The sequence below is a fragment of the Armigeres subalbatus genome, chromosome 2 (genome assembly GCF_024139115.2).
Source record: "Armigeres subalbatus isolate Guangzhou_Male chromosome 2, GZ_Asu_2, whole genome shotgun sequence".
In the NCBI taxonomy this organism is placed as follows: Eukaryota; Metazoa; Arthropoda; class Insecta; order Diptera; family Culicidae; genus Armigeres; species Armigeres subalbatus.
Genome location: NC_085140.1, coordinates 403467444 through 403483011, shown reverse-complemented (window position 1 = coordinate 403483011; position 15568 = coordinate 403467444). Strand labels below are relative to the sequence as shown.

The window sequence follows — 15568 nt, the reverse complement described above, 5'->3', positions numbered from 1 at the left end:
CTTTTTGAGTCATTGAGAAACAGTTCAGCTTTGGTGAAACGAATGGGAAGCTTTAATCTTGCAGAATACAATCAATCAACAGTTATAATATGTGACATACAACATTTGGAACATTAAACCATCCAAATAACATTGTGGTTTCGAAAGGTTTTATAGTAATTAAACCTAATTACTACTCGGACTCAGATGTCTTCAACGTACCCTTGCATGAATACTCCTGGCGCAATTTCCTCCTGAATGTAGTTGTTCTTATTTTCATCTAATGGAGTTGGCGAGCGGCTACGGGATGGTCCCGCTTTCGGTTCGTTAAACATCATCGTGTCGTGCGATAACGAAAGTTTTCGCGACAAAGCGAACGCTGCCTCGTTGTCATCGTTGTCCAATCCCTGGCAAGACTTTGGGCGATTTTCTCCGACCTTGCTCTGGTAGACAACGTTAGCATTCGAGCGGTTGAAATTATCCATGTACGAGTTGTTGTTGTTAACATCGTCGAAGTCAAAACTGGCGACGGACATTCTTTGGTTTTCATTGGAACGTTTCATCGACGCTCGATTGTAGTTGGTCTTACGGAGCATTCCTTGGAAATTGAACGGTGGTTCATCTTCTGCGTTGTCGTTCTGAAATGGTTATACAAAATCAGAAAATCTTAAACAAAAAATACGAAACGCTGCCCTGAATTTATGAAGATAAGAAACCATTTTTCATGAGCTTGGGATTTGAATGATCAAGCCGTTGTTTAACTTCCGACAACACCCTTTATGAAATATTTGTGTTCCATTTGAAAATTCCACAGAACCTTCGCACCTTCGACCAACTTGGAATCTTCGAAATAAATATAATGCGTACCATCTATGGTGGAGTACAGATAAAAAACTGTAAACGGATTAGGTGATTGAGTTGTTTTAGCTGTTGAGAGAATCGTCCATCGTCGAAACTGCGAAAATCAGACATTCAGACGACTGCAGTGGACCAGAAGACCTAGAAGGTCGGGCAATAACCCGATGAAAGTAGTCCTCGATAGCGACCCCACAGGCACGAGGTGCAGGTTGAGAGCCGGGCTCTAGTTATTGGCGACGTGTAGCTGTGGACCGAGTTGACTGCAGAAATTCATCAAGTGCTAACGCTATCGTGAGGGACCAAAATTCGTACAGCATCGAAATCCGAGATATTAATAAATTATAGCGGATTTAAAGTAATTAATTTAAAAATAATGTATCTTATCTTGTTCATATACTTGACAGTAAGCTGGAAAGTAGGCTTTGAAGTTAAAACAACATAAATCGAGAACAAATTGCCACCCACCTAACGCACAGTTTCTAGCGGCATTTTTAAGCGCGTAGAACATAATTACATCAAAATTACGTGCGGCTTTATTGTGAATTACGATTAATAAAGTAAGGTAAGCGGAATACAAATTAAAGGTATCGCTTTTCTAGGTTCGTATTTAACTATTCTCAGTTGTAGTATTTACAGTGTTGCTTTAATTCATTATTTTATCATATTTTTTGTAATTTGTAATGCGCAACACAAATAGAGGCCTTCGTGCTCCTTTTTCAACGATAAACGTTTCATTACAAGGGGCAACTAACTCTAAACTTTCGACAGTATCCAAAAATACTGACAAATACTGGCAGAAAACTACGTTGTATCTACGGTAAATTGATCGAAGAGCCCTGGTTGGGAAAGTATGAAACACAACACCATCCAGTCGATACAGTCCGACCAGTTTTAGGCAACACATAATTTCAGTCTCCTTTAAATTCCTAAAAAATCACTGAATAACTATTTCTATTACTGTTACTTTTTCAGCAACCTTTGGGGCCTACGTTTTGGTTTGATGGTATTAGAAACATAAAATGCGGTTTGAAAGTTTTCTAGAATCTGTGGAAGGTAGAAATCAGCTGTTTCCTATACGGGGGAGCATTGTGTTTCATCAACTAACTGACAACCGAACTAGCAACCGTTTCATTGTTTGACGAACATCGTGGATTCTAGAAATATCATGAAATACTATTGCGAGACAATGAGTGATATTACCGCAAAGTTTAGAGTTACATGCCCCTTGTTTCATTAGCATTTGTTTTCAATTTTCTAGACCCTTTTTTATATACTGAGGTTCTTAAGTGTACGGATATTAATGCCCCACGGTACTCCGACATTAGTCTAAACAAATAATCACGGCATTCAAAAAATAAGGCAGGCTCAGTTTTTCTGTATACCGTGCAAATAAAAAAGAATGATAGGCCTTGAGGTCTAGACGCGTAACCAAAAGACTCTAAAGCCAATCGGAATAGAAACGTTTGCGTAAGTTTTGACAGTTGTTCCATGTGAAAACTGTCAAAACATACGCAAACTTATCTATTCTTCTCAGCTCTTCTGCCTCTTTTTGAAAATGGTACGTGCCCTTCGTAACTAGTAGAATCAAATTGGGTATGCCGCCAACAGTTGTTCGTGGAAAACGAGAATCTATTCACTCTTTTTAAAAAGGTTCAAGACTCTTGGTCATTCCTGATCATGAGTTAGACATGAACTGCATTCAGATACAACCAGTGCTGGTGTTGTTTAATATTTTAATCATTACGAGTATTGTAGACGAAGTTAGTCAAAAACATCTTCTGTTGGTTTTCTGTGCAATTACCGAGGAGCAACCACAGGTGACAGATTAACCACCCACAAGGCTCTCTCGTCGATGGACAGCAAAGGTAATTGATTAATGTTTGTAGGATCGAGTGTTAGTGCTACGCGTCGTTTCGATCGTCCAAAACGCGATCCTCAACGGTTGGCATGGTGAAGAGTGTTCATGCTCGGCTCATAGACACTTCAAACGATGTGCTATCGTTGTGCTTTGTGCGGTCGAGAAGTAAATCAACTAATACGCGTTTGATCGTGTTCCTGCTCGGTGTGCAGATAGTTAGTTAGTTCTGCTTTGTGCAGCCGAATCATAGTTAGTTCAAATCATTGTGTAAAAAAATGGCACGCTTATCAGAGTGAATCCAGACCCAACGGTACCGACTAACTGATAACCTTTCCTGTGGTTTTAAGAGACGCAGAGGTGAGGTGAAGAGGTCTTGTTGATTCTTTATGCAATTTAACTGATTCTTGCCAAACACGGAGTAGCAACAATAGATATGTGTAGTCAGTCAAAGCTAAGTTAAGTATGACCCTTTCGGCCAACTGACTTTCGGCGAAATGGTGTATTCGGCCAAACAACTTTCGTCCATGACTCCCTCCTACAGGGTGGGGCAAAATTTATCCGTCTTTGCTGTTTTGGTCATAACTTTATAATTATTATTGAATTACAACACATTCAAAGACAACGTGAATACCTTACCACAGATTGTATCACTTATATCGATGCTTCCAAATACCCTGATTTTACTGATACACACGCCTTCAACGTTTATGAAAATCAAGAACAATACTCGCTTGCTTGCTCCACAGATATGGCACAGCATGTAGCATTTTTGGTTGGACTAGTTTTTAAATGATCCAATGATGTATGTAGTCTTATATAGGTGTAGTCAAAGACTATTTGTTTAAATACCTCTTAAATAGTCTGTTATGAAGTTTTAGCGTCCTTTAAGCTCTATGCGATGGTTCTGAAGCTTATATTCATTTTCCCAAAACCCAAGGAACTGCAATGACTTTTAGAAGCTTCAGGTAGACTTATTTGTTTAATTGGTGTTTTTTTGACGAATTGAGGAAAAAAATGTAGTCGACGGCATACAATTTGGGAGAGTAGTTGTTAGTTTTACATGTGGCTTATTAAGCCTACGCACACCTCCTGACTCGCCGGAGTGCCGTCTCGTCAGGCCTGTTTAAAGTCCCACCCATCACCACCAAGACTTGAGCTTGTGCGCTTTGAGCGGCACACGGTCGCCTTGGTGAGGCCTGCTTGCGGAAACATGCGGCCTTTTACAGTAGTTCAACAGAGCCCAATGACAAATCACAAACCACAGTCTAGGCCTCGGAAGAGATCGTCCAGCCCTTGGACATAGTCCCTGCTGCCTTTTCTGCTTTTTAAACTAAATAAAGTTTAATTTGGCAAATGAGACAAAACCTCAATGAATTCTTCACATCCACTTACGTCTTGACTTACATATTACACACAAATGCAGTCCTTGGTTTTTTTTAGCACTCGCATTCTTTTCAAGATCATATCTTGCTTATGAGATAAATGCATACTATTTGATATTGACGTCATCAAATTTAATCCATAGAAGGTTTCTTGGCTGGTTGGCCAAAGGAATTTTCCAAAAAGAAATCAAATTTTCCATCAAAAATATATAATATTTCAAAGATAAATCAATATTAGAAATAAACAATTATAAAACTTTACATAGATTTTTTTTACACGAAAAAATAAAAACTGTCTCAAAAAAAAAAAAAAAACACAATAAAGAGCTATAAAAAATATAAAATTTTTCATAAATCAATAAAACCCAATTTTACCTTACTCACATTTGGCCAAGACACAGCACAATTTTGACGTAAACTACGTCTAAGGGGAAGACTTGGATACAGGGTGTAAAATGAAAATTTCAAAATTGAGGACCGTCACGAAATCATGTAAGATTTTGAACGTTACTAGCGCATTCATCTTTCGATGGATTTTTGAGATTTATATATCAATCGACTCGGAAACTCTCCACCAATTTGCCAGTTGTATTGGATCTTCTGATTATCAACGTTAAACTAGGGTATCGGACCATTTTGGCAGCACCCCCTATTCCCGTCCGCAACGTGAGTTTCATTACTTCCGTCGTCCAGCGCGGTAGGCCTTTGGGCTCTCCTTTTTGGGCGGTGTTTCGTACCAGTTTGGAACAAAAAGTAGAGCCGCAAAATATTAATTATATTTCTATTATAAATTTCGCGCCAAAATCAAAAGGATTCAATCCTGATTCAAGAAGTGTGCACTTCAAATATTCTTATTATATGTATCAACCATGCGGGGCTTATTGTATACGACTATACTACCGTTATACGCTTAACTGTCCCATGTACAAAGGGAATCCCAGCAAACATGGGACAAATATGCATAAAACGGCAGAACAGCTTCGGAACGCACACGTTCTTGAAACGGACTATAGGAGTTACAATAGATCTATCACCTTCTAGCTCCCGGATCTAAGATTCTTGCAATTATATTAATAATCAGGTTGCACGTATATTGTATCCATTATGCCACTTTCGGACAGTGGGAGTTATATTGAAATAAAATAACAAAACACTCCCCCCCCATTTTATGAAAAGTTCGTTTTGGGAGTGAAATGATAGCCTTTCAGTACAACTTTGTTGTACGATAAAGGCAAAAAAGCAAGGGAGTTTTACTTGTCATAAGACGAGTTTGTACAATCCCATTGAATTTCACCACTTAATTGTATCTTGACAGATACGTATTTCGACCTCAACAGTAAAGCCGTCTTCAGTGTCTCATACTTGACTCGACTCGACAGAAGTCGAGTCAAGTACGAGACACTGAAGACGGCCTTACTGTTGAGGTCGAAATACGTATCTGTCAAGATACAATTAAGTGGTGGAATTCAATGGGATTGTACAAACTCGTCTTATGACAAGTGAAGACATTCCACTAAAAAGCTCAAAATAATTTTCTTAACAAATGAGTTTTAATTTTAGTCAGAATTTTGTGTGGGCTGGTTCGCCGAGTTGTAAATTTAGGAGAAGGGTCATTTGGCCGAAACCGATTCGGCCGAAAGCCATGTGGCCCAATGCCACTAGGCCGAAAGTTGTTTGGCCGAACAGACCATTAGGCCGAAAAGGTAATTTGGCCGAAAGGGTTATTTGTCCGAAAGGGTCGTTTGCCTGAAAAGGTCGTTTGGCCGAGAGGGGCATTTGGCCGAAAGGGTCGTTTGGCAGAAAGGGTCATTTGGCCGAAAGGGTCATTTGGCCGAAATGTTCGTTTGGCCGAAAGGGTCGTTTGGCCGAATGGGTCGTTTGGCCGAAAGAATCATTTGGACGAAAGGGTCATTTCGACGACTGGGTCATTTGGCTGAAAAGGTCGTTTGGCTGAAAGGATCGTTTGGCTGAAAGGATCGTTTGGCCGAAAGGGTCGTTTGGACGAATGGGTCATTTACAGGGCTTGCAATCCAATGAAGATGAGCAAACCACGCATGCCTCATTCTCTTGCTTGCTTCACAAGCAGCCAGTGGTAATGAGGAAACAAATTCGGCAAGCAACACGAAGCTTCGATGCTCTTGTCACACATAAGCTACTGAATCATACATGTTCGTTGTTTGATCGCCTACCGAGGGAAGCGATTGTAACGAACTCTTGTGTTGATGTCACTCCTGCGTTGTATTACGAGAGAAGTTGATACATTACAAAGCAAAACAATTCTGAATTTTGCAACTGTTCTCAGGCTGCAATATACGAGACAAATGTAGCGCTTCTCTCTGAATACATGTTTTTACGAAGCAGTTTTGATCCACACGCGCAACAAAAAAATGCGGTTTTTTCGAAGGGCTAGAGACTAATTGGGTATAATCTATCTTCTATATAGGGGAGATGACGGCTTTTGCAGTTTTTGTTCTATTATTGTCCCTGTCAGGGGGTTTTCTATAACCAATTATGCTCAAATTTGGCCTAAACATTCTTTGCATATCAAAGAATATTGTGGCCGAATTTCATAAAATTTGGACAACAAAAACGCCCCTGACAATAATAGAACAAAACCTGCCAAACCCCCAATAAAAATGAAATGGTCTGTGTTCATATCCGCATAACTCGAAAACGGCTGGATAGATTTTCTACATTCCTTCAGCAAATAGGGAAACGGTTTGGCACTTCATTCCATAGCTCCTATTTCCATCCCATCAAAAAGAAAGCAATGAAAAGGAATATGGTTTGTTTCTTATTTTTGTAATTATTTTCAGCAGTGAGCACGCGTGTTAGCAAAAAGAAGCCACGAGATTGGTGCTGTATTTCTTTGTTTTGCGATGAGATGAATATATGTTCAGTGAGATGGAAAACGGAACAGTTCCCCTATATCTGTTGTCGTTTGCAACGGGTTTATGTGATACTAGCAGACCCGACGAACTTTGTTTCGTCTAAAATTGATTTATTGTCTGATTAATTCTCGAGTTATGCAAACATTCCTGGTTCATTGGGAGCCCCCCTTTCCAAAGAAAAGAGGGGTCTCGTACCGTGTTAAGAACCTTCCCCGGCCCAAAAACCTCTGCATACAAATTTTCACGCCGATCGGTTCAGTAGTTTCCGAGTCTTTAAGGGTCAGACAGACAGAAATTCATTTTTATGTATATAGATTTTTATTTTCTCATGCGAAAATCACGAGTAAGGGTGGAGAAATTATGAAAAACAAAAATTAAGATATTTCGCATGGGCAGCTCAGAACGCGCATTTTCGCCTACTATGCAGGAGAACGTCTGCTGGGTCGACTAGTCTTCTTCTCTATTCGTTATCGTTTCCGACGGGTTTATATGATATTTCCTCATGCGAAAGTCAATGGTAAGGATGATCAAATCGTGAAAAACTGAAATTAAGATTCATATGGATATTTCGCATGGGCAGTTCACAACGCGCATTTTCGCCTACTATGGAAGCGGTTAGAAAGTAGTCGTATTTTGCAAAGTTCTTCGGAAGGTCAAAACTATTTTGTTGAGAATTAGTTTATTTTGGAATTCATTGTTCATGAGACTTATAAGATAAGATATCTCGGAATCTATACCTAAAGTCAAGGATGTTATCAATCATTTTGTAGTTTGTCAATTACTCATCCCAAAAGCTGAGTTTCAAAATGTGTTGTATGGTGGACTTCTAGTGCGAAGGCTTTTCTACAACTCTGTTCAATGGTTCGTTGTTTAAAATTCCTTTAGTAACGGAGTTATAGCTATATAACTTAGACTAAATAATAACAAAATTCCAATCATTTAGTTTAAGTTACTGCAATTATGCGCTAGTGTACATAAGATTTTCAGCAAAGTAGGATATCTAAGAATCTATTCAATTTAGCAAGTAGCTGTATTCTTCAAATTTGTTTGGATGGTAAAAACCATTATGTTAAAGATTAGTTTTGTTCAGAATTCATCTACCCAACGGCGCTAATGTACGTGAGAGTTTCGGTAAGGTAGGATATCTCGGAATCTATTTAACTTAGAAATTCATCGTCTTCTACAAAGTTTATCGAAAAGTCAAAACCATTATGTTGGAGATAAGTTTAGTTCGGAATTCGCCCACCCAAAGGCGGTAGTGTACATAAGACTTTCAGCAAGGTAGGATATCTTGGAATCTATACAATTTAGAAAGAAGCCGTCTTCTACAAAGCTGTTCAAAAGGTCAAAACCATTATATTGAAGATTAGTTTAGTTCTGAATTGATCCATCGAACGGCGCTAGTGTACATGAGACTTTCAGCAAGGTAGGATATCTCGGAATCTATTCAACTTAGAAAGTAGCCGTCTCCTAAAAAGTTGTTCGGAACGTCGAAACCATTTTGTTTTGTTGAAGATTAGTTTAGTTCAGACTTCATCCGCTCAATGGTGCTAGTGTACAAGAGATTTTCGGCAAGGTAGGATATCTCGGAAGCTATTCAATCTAGAAAAAGCCGTCTTCTACAAAGTTGTTCGAAAGATTAAAACCATTATATTGAAGATTAGTTTAGTTCAGAATTGATTCACCGAACGGCGCTTCGGTAAGGTAGGATATCTCGGAAGTTATTCAACTTAGAAAGTAGCCGTCTTCTACAAAGTTGGCCGGAAGGACAAAACCATCATGTTGAAGATTAGTTTAGCTCAGAATTCATCCACTCAATAGCGCTAGTGTACAAGAGACTTTCGGCAGGGTGGTAGGATATCTCGGAAGCTATTCAATTTAGAAAGATCAAATGGTCAAAACCATCACGTTAAAGATTAGTTTAGTTCAGAATTCATCCACCCAACGGCGCTAGTGTCTTTAGGCAAGGTAGGATATCTGGGCATCTATACAATTTAGAAAGAAGCCGTCTTCTACAAAGTTTGTTCGAAAGGTCGAAATCATTACATTAAAGCACAGACAAACAGACATAACATGTTGAACATTCACTCATCAAATTCATCTTCGTTCAAACACTAACGACAACTGTTGATTTCAGTTAATTTGGCAAATCACGAACCAGATGGCGGTAGTGAGCAAATGTCAAACCAGAGCATATCCGATGCGTACGCCACGAGTAATCAATTGGCCAACTAATGATTATTTGAATTGACCAGTATATCAGTGAACGATGGAGGTTTGACGAGTGTTATTTCTGTTTGTCTGCGAAAACGGCTACCGCAGTGATGGCGTTGACGGCAATCATCGAGGTGCAGCAGCGGTGGTTGTTGATAGTGATTGAAGACATCACAGCTCTTTAAATTTCGCATATACCACTAGTTTTGTGTGCGCTAGCGCCACCAAGCTGATGAATAGCATAATAATGAGATTTGAAGTATAATGGTTCTGACCTTCCGAACAAACATAGAGAATCATAACTCTCTAAATGATATATATTCTGTGATATCTAATTCAATTGGTAGCCTCATGTGCGTTTCCGCCACCTAAAAAATCAATCCCGAGTTATGGACTTAATTCACCGTAAGGTTTTGATCATTCTAACTTTGTGGAACATCACAGCTCTCAGAATTAAGCAGATTCTGATATATAACAACTTGGTGTAATATCACAAATCTATTTTTATAAGTTCCGAGATATCTAATTCTCTCATATACGCTAGCTCCGCCAAGCAGATGAATTCTGAATTAATCAGACGTCCACCGTAATAGTTTTGATCCTTCGAAAAACTTTGTAAAAAACACAACTATCTAAATTCTACAGATTGCAAGATGTCTCATTCAACTGGTGATCTCATATACGCTAGCGCTGCCAAGCGGATGAATTTCAAATTAATTAGATGTTCTGCGTAATGGGTTTGATCTTTTTAACAACTTTGTAAAATATCGCAACTCTCTAAATTCTACAGATTCCAAGATTTCTAATTCAATTGATAGTCTCATATGCGCAAGCGCTGCAAGGCGGATGAATTTAGAAATAATGAGATGTTCATCGTAATGGTTTTGATCTTTCGAACAACTTTATGCAATATCACAACTTTCTAAATTTTTAAGATTCTAAGATATCTAATTCTGGTATACTTATATGCGCTAGTGCCGCCAAGCAGATGAATTCCGAATTAATTCGCCTTGACGAAGCCGCGCTGCTGCCATCTCGCGGAGATGGACGTGTGCGTGAAATCACTGTATTTCGACATGGTGAAGATAGGAATTATTTTTGTAAAAGCTTTTAAAATGTGTTTAACAGAGTTATACTGAAATCTTTTGAATATGTATGGTAGGGTGGCTCAAAAAACACTTTTTCAAATTTTTTGATGGGCCGCCCTCTTATTCTATTATATTTGATGCCCTGATGCTCTGGACAAAATTTCAGCCAAATCGGTCAACGTTTGGGTGGTGCTAAACTCGTTGGAAGCTTATATGGAAAAATGCATGCAGAAACATCCATAAACAATGATTTGCAGTTGAACGGCACAATTTACGATCAAGAACCATGAAACACATTCAGTTCTTGTAGAATTGAATACAGAATGTTATGCTGAAAACCGCGAGAAGATTAGAGTTTATTAGGCAAAGATATTAGCATTTTACTGGAGTGTTGTAGGGGTGAATTTATTTCTTTTCAAAGGTAAAAGAAACGAAATTTGCTCAAACTCCACTTCAGAGAAATGCTAATAACTTAGCCGGGCAAACTCTAATCTTCCCGCGGTTTTCTGCTTAACATTCTGTATAAAATTCTCCAAAATCTGAATGAGTATCATGGTTCTTCATCGTAAGTTGTGTAGTCCAGCTGCAATTTACTGTTTTTGGATATTTCTGCATACATTTTTCCATATAAACTTGCAACAAGTTTAGCACCGCCCAAACGTGGACCGATTGAGCTGAAATTTTGTCTAGAGCATCAGGGCATCAAATAGAATCGAATAAGAGGGCGGCCTATCAAAAAAATTGAAAAAAGTTTTTCTCATACTAATTTGAGCCACCCTAATGTATGGTTAGAATTTTGGAAAACTACATGTTAGGCTACTTATCAACACATGTTTTTTTTAATCGAACTCTCAAAACTTCACAAATTCCGAGATATCTTATTCAACTGGTAGTGTCATATACGCTAGCGCCGCCAAGTGGATATATTCCGAACTAATTAGATGTTGTCCACAATGGGTTTGATCTTTCGAACAACTTTGTAGAATGTCACAACTTTCTCAATTTCACAGATTCCGAGATATCTAATTCAACTGGTTGTCTCACAAGCCTACTAAACAAATATATACAAAATTTTCTATTGCAAAAAACAAAGCAATGTTATAAAAGAGAAGAGCGATAAATCTTTGCAAAAGATATTTTAGTTACCAGATAAATATTGTCGCTTCGGTTCTTTTTGTTCTGCTGTCCGAAACATGTGTGGTACCTAACTATCAAATTCCTTCATTGACATTTAGTTCCCCTATCCTCGCCAGCAAAAGATGTTCCGGACAGCGACAATCTTTATCTGGTAACTGAAATATCTTTTGTCTTTGCCCTCATCTGCAGAGGATAAAGACAACGCTGAGTTCCAGTTTATTTGCAACATTTGCAACAAACATGGAGAGGTATATGTTGGGAACTTTCCAAACTGCAATAACTTGTATATTTCAGAAGTAAAACACAAATCATGTTAACAGATGGTTAAGTTTATGTCTAAATATTGATAACTGATACTTTTTTTTGTCTTTATTAAGGAGACTTTCAGCCCATAACTGATACTTATTAAACCTAACACATCGTCGAAAATCGATTAATTCTCGAAATGCGCGGCAGGTGATCATTGTCCTATTCTGTTGCAGTTTGGGACAAACGTTTATTGCGAGTTGAGTTTGTCCTAACATTTTCAAAAAAAAAATGTTGTTGTCATTAGCAATGTTGTTGTTTTACATTCCCTGAAAATAACACATCTAATGGGTGGCCACTAAATAGCGGGAATGGAAAAAATGGCTCGGGAAGAAAACTGCAAAGAAGTGCAGCTCAGTCTGATTTACGTTATTATAAAGAGTAGTCCTTAGTATTTAAACATAGATTATTGAATCATAGTGTACGGTTCGTGGTCCGCTCCGCGGCGTAGTTTAACGGATGCCATTTCCGGATGCTGCTTCTTATCCTATTGATGAGTTGCTTCGTGTCTTTGGCCTTCAAATCACGTTTGTATACAATGGAGCTCAGTAGACCAAAAATACTTTAGCAGTTTTCGAAACATTTTCACGCTTAATATTGTCCACCGTGTACTTTTCCCTCAATTTTTGTTCGCTTAAAAGTACTGTATAATGCGCGCCACAGTACTTCCTGTTTTGATGACATGTTTAATAATTAAACATGCTGGAGTAAAAGTCTGTGGGCGACAATTTTCTGAATATTCTACGGATTTTTTCACATAAGGTTTTATTTCTCTGAAAGCATTAATGTTCTCATAGAAAATAATTGAATTATTGAAATTTTCGTTTTTAGAAGCTTCAACATTTAGGTGCATTCCCTATGCTACACCATTCTTTAATTGCACGCTTCCAGCATGCGAATGGTGAACGTATGTTGATTGTGTCTATACGCTCTCTTACTACAGTACTGAACGAATTAAACATGTATCTCCTCAGTGCCATGTTGTAGCATGAAGCAATCCTTCTCGGTTCCGACCCGTAGAAATGGAACTTCCGAGCAAAACAAACCAGTAAATTATGCCAGCAACACAAGCAAAGCGAGAGAGAAGTTTTGTTGCTAAATGATGTTGTGAGTAGGTTGCAACACAGAGCAACAATGCTTCAAACGCAAAAATGAAGCACGACAACTCTCTCGTGCAGTATTTGTGCGACAAACACAGTACATCGAATATGTGTATCTCCTCTCTCTCGATGAATCTGAGAATTTCCATGCAACAAATTATCATAGAGTATATTCACAAATCTGCACTTTTTACAAGCCCTGGTCATTTATCCAAATAGGACATTTGGCCGAATAGTTTTTTTGAAAAGCAATAAATTAGGAATGAGAAAAGAGACGTCTCACTCCCCACTTCGCACTACTCACTTTTCACAGTGAGAAATGAGGAATAAGAAGTGAGACGTCTCACTTCTAATTTCTCACTTCTCGCTGTCAAAAGTGAGAAGAGCGCACTACTCACTTTTCACAGTGAGAAGTGAGAAATTAGGAAAAAGAAATGACACTTCACGCTTCTCACTTTTTGCAGCGAGAAATGATAAATGAGTAGTGAGAAGTGAGACGCTGTCAAAAGTGAAAAGCGAGAAGTGAGTTGTGAGTCGTCGCACTATTCACTTTCACAGGGAGAAGTGAGAAATGAGGAAAGAGAAATGAGACGTCTCACTTTTCACTCCTAATTTTTCACTTCTCGCTGTTGAAAGTGAGAAGCGCAAAGTGAGTAGTGAGACTTCTCTCTTCTCATTCCCAATTTATCACTTTGTCCAATTCGGCTAAATGACCCATTAGTCCAAACGACCCTTTCGGCCAAACGACCCTTTCGTTCAAATGATCCTTTCGGCCAAACGACCTTTCGGCCAAACGACCCTGTCGGTCAAATGACCCTTTCGGCTGAATGGCCTTTGGGCCAAATGACCCATTCGACCAAACGACCGTTTTAACCAAATGACTCTTTCGGCCAAATGACCCTTTTGCCAAATGACCCTTTCGGCCAAATTACCCTTTCGGCCTATTGACCCTTTCGGCCTAATGACCCTTTGGGCCTAATGACCCTTTCGGCATAATTACTCTTTCGACCAAATGATCTTTTCGGCCAGACGACCTTTTCGGCCAAACAACTTTTTCGGCCAAACGACCCATTCGACCAAATGACCCTTTCGCTAAATAACTAGTTCAAAGTGATGCAATTTGAATCCGTACACCCTTTATTTGATATGTTTCACTTATTTTATCAAAATTGGCCTACCTACCCTAGCCCTGAAGTTGGTTGACCGATTTTTCCTGCCACATTTGTTTGTTCATAACTTTTTTCCAGTTTATTTTTTTCATAGAAGAAAAAACTCTAAAATGTACTCAAGACATGCATATTCATGACAGCAAACTTTTTCAAAAGTCTAACCAGAATTAGTACAGACATACCGAAAGCAAAATTCGGCTAACCAACTCTGGTTTCTTGTATGATTGTAGTCAATAGGCCTTTTCATGTGACACTGCCGAGACTGTACTTGTTCACAACCGCTGAACAGGCCCGCAAGTCCGAAGCTGTCAATTTTATAGAAGAACTGTCAATTAACGATGAAATCAGCTGTTTTTAAACGTCGCGTGAAAAGGCCTATTAATCTATTGTGCAAAATTATGCTTCAACATGCTTCAATTGGCCTGGTTTTTATATAGGGGGAAATGCGGCTTTGGCAGGTTTTGTTCTATTATTGGCAGGGGGTTTTTGACGACCAAATTTTATGAAATTTGGCCACAATATTCTTTGATATGCAAAGAATGTTTAGGCCAAATTTGAGACTAGTCAGTCATAAAAAACCCCTCTGCCAATAATAGAACAAAACCTGCCAAAGCCGTCATTCCCCCTATCATGTTGTAAAGCATGTTTGGTTTCATCACCAACATCGGTTGACACTTGTAACGGGTGGCAACAAAAAAACTTGAATGAAAAGAGTGGCTCGGGAAAAAGAACTACAAAGAAGTACAGTTTAATCTGATGTATGTTATACAAAGAGTTGTCCTTAGTATTCAAACTTAGACTAATGAATATTAGCATATGGTCCGTGATTCGCCGTGCGGCGCAGCTTAGTCTTGCTGGCATGACATGCCCGCTGTACGGATCTGCTACATCGATGTTCGGAATGCTGCTTCTGATCCTGCTTATGAGTTGCTTCATGCCTTGCAATCACCTTTGTATACATAGGAGCTCAGTAGAAAATCGTACCCCGGCTGTTACACCCGGCTCTCCGCATGACACCTTCTAGCGCAATGTTGAACAACAGGCACGAAAGTCCATCACCTTGTCTTAGTCCCCGGCGCAATTCGAACGAACTGGAGTGTTCGCTCGAAATCTTCACACAGTTTTGCACACCATCCACCGTTGCTTTGATCAGCTGGTAAGTTTCCGCCTTCCGTAATCAATGAATAGCAAATAAAGGGGCAGTTCCAACTTGTTGGCCTGCTCCAAAACTATGCGGAGCGGGGCAAAATATTGCAAAGCATTTAATACAACATTCGCACATACAGCATGGGGTCAGCCCTGAACTCTTTCGCCGTCACCCGATCGACCTTGAGGGACCCTTTAGATTTCATGCTTCAGATTGCTGCTTTTTGAAGAACACTGGCTGAGACTTGAAGAAGCTGTACGAAGTGCACTGGCCAACGTTTCAGCTGTCAGTGAGTAATAGAGGCAATAATCTCCAGTTGCTGCAGCCATTAGGAGTATACCTTAGGAATCGACCAAAACCCGCCTATCCTGTCTGCAGCAGCGCCCGACTCCCATTTACAGAGATACTAGATACATACCATTGACGAGACTCGTCATTT

General features: G+C 39.2%; 1 protein-coding gene across 2 annotated transcripts in view; it reads right to left on the bottom strand.

The window, feature by feature from the left end:
- Positions 1–37: 37 nt before the first annotated feature.
- Positions 38–15568, bottom strand: part of LOC134213329 (neither inactivation nor afterpotential protein C) — a 50817-nt gene continuing 35286 nt past the window's right edge. For both annotated transcript variants that reach the window (XM_062692311.1, XM_062692310.1), the window contains exon 13: positions 38–617. In XM_062692311.1, the coding sequence (XP_062548295.1) occupies positions 183–617 (435 nt within the window). In that variant the 3' untranslated portion in view covers positions 38–182. The remainder of the gene's footprint in view (positions 618–15568) is intronic.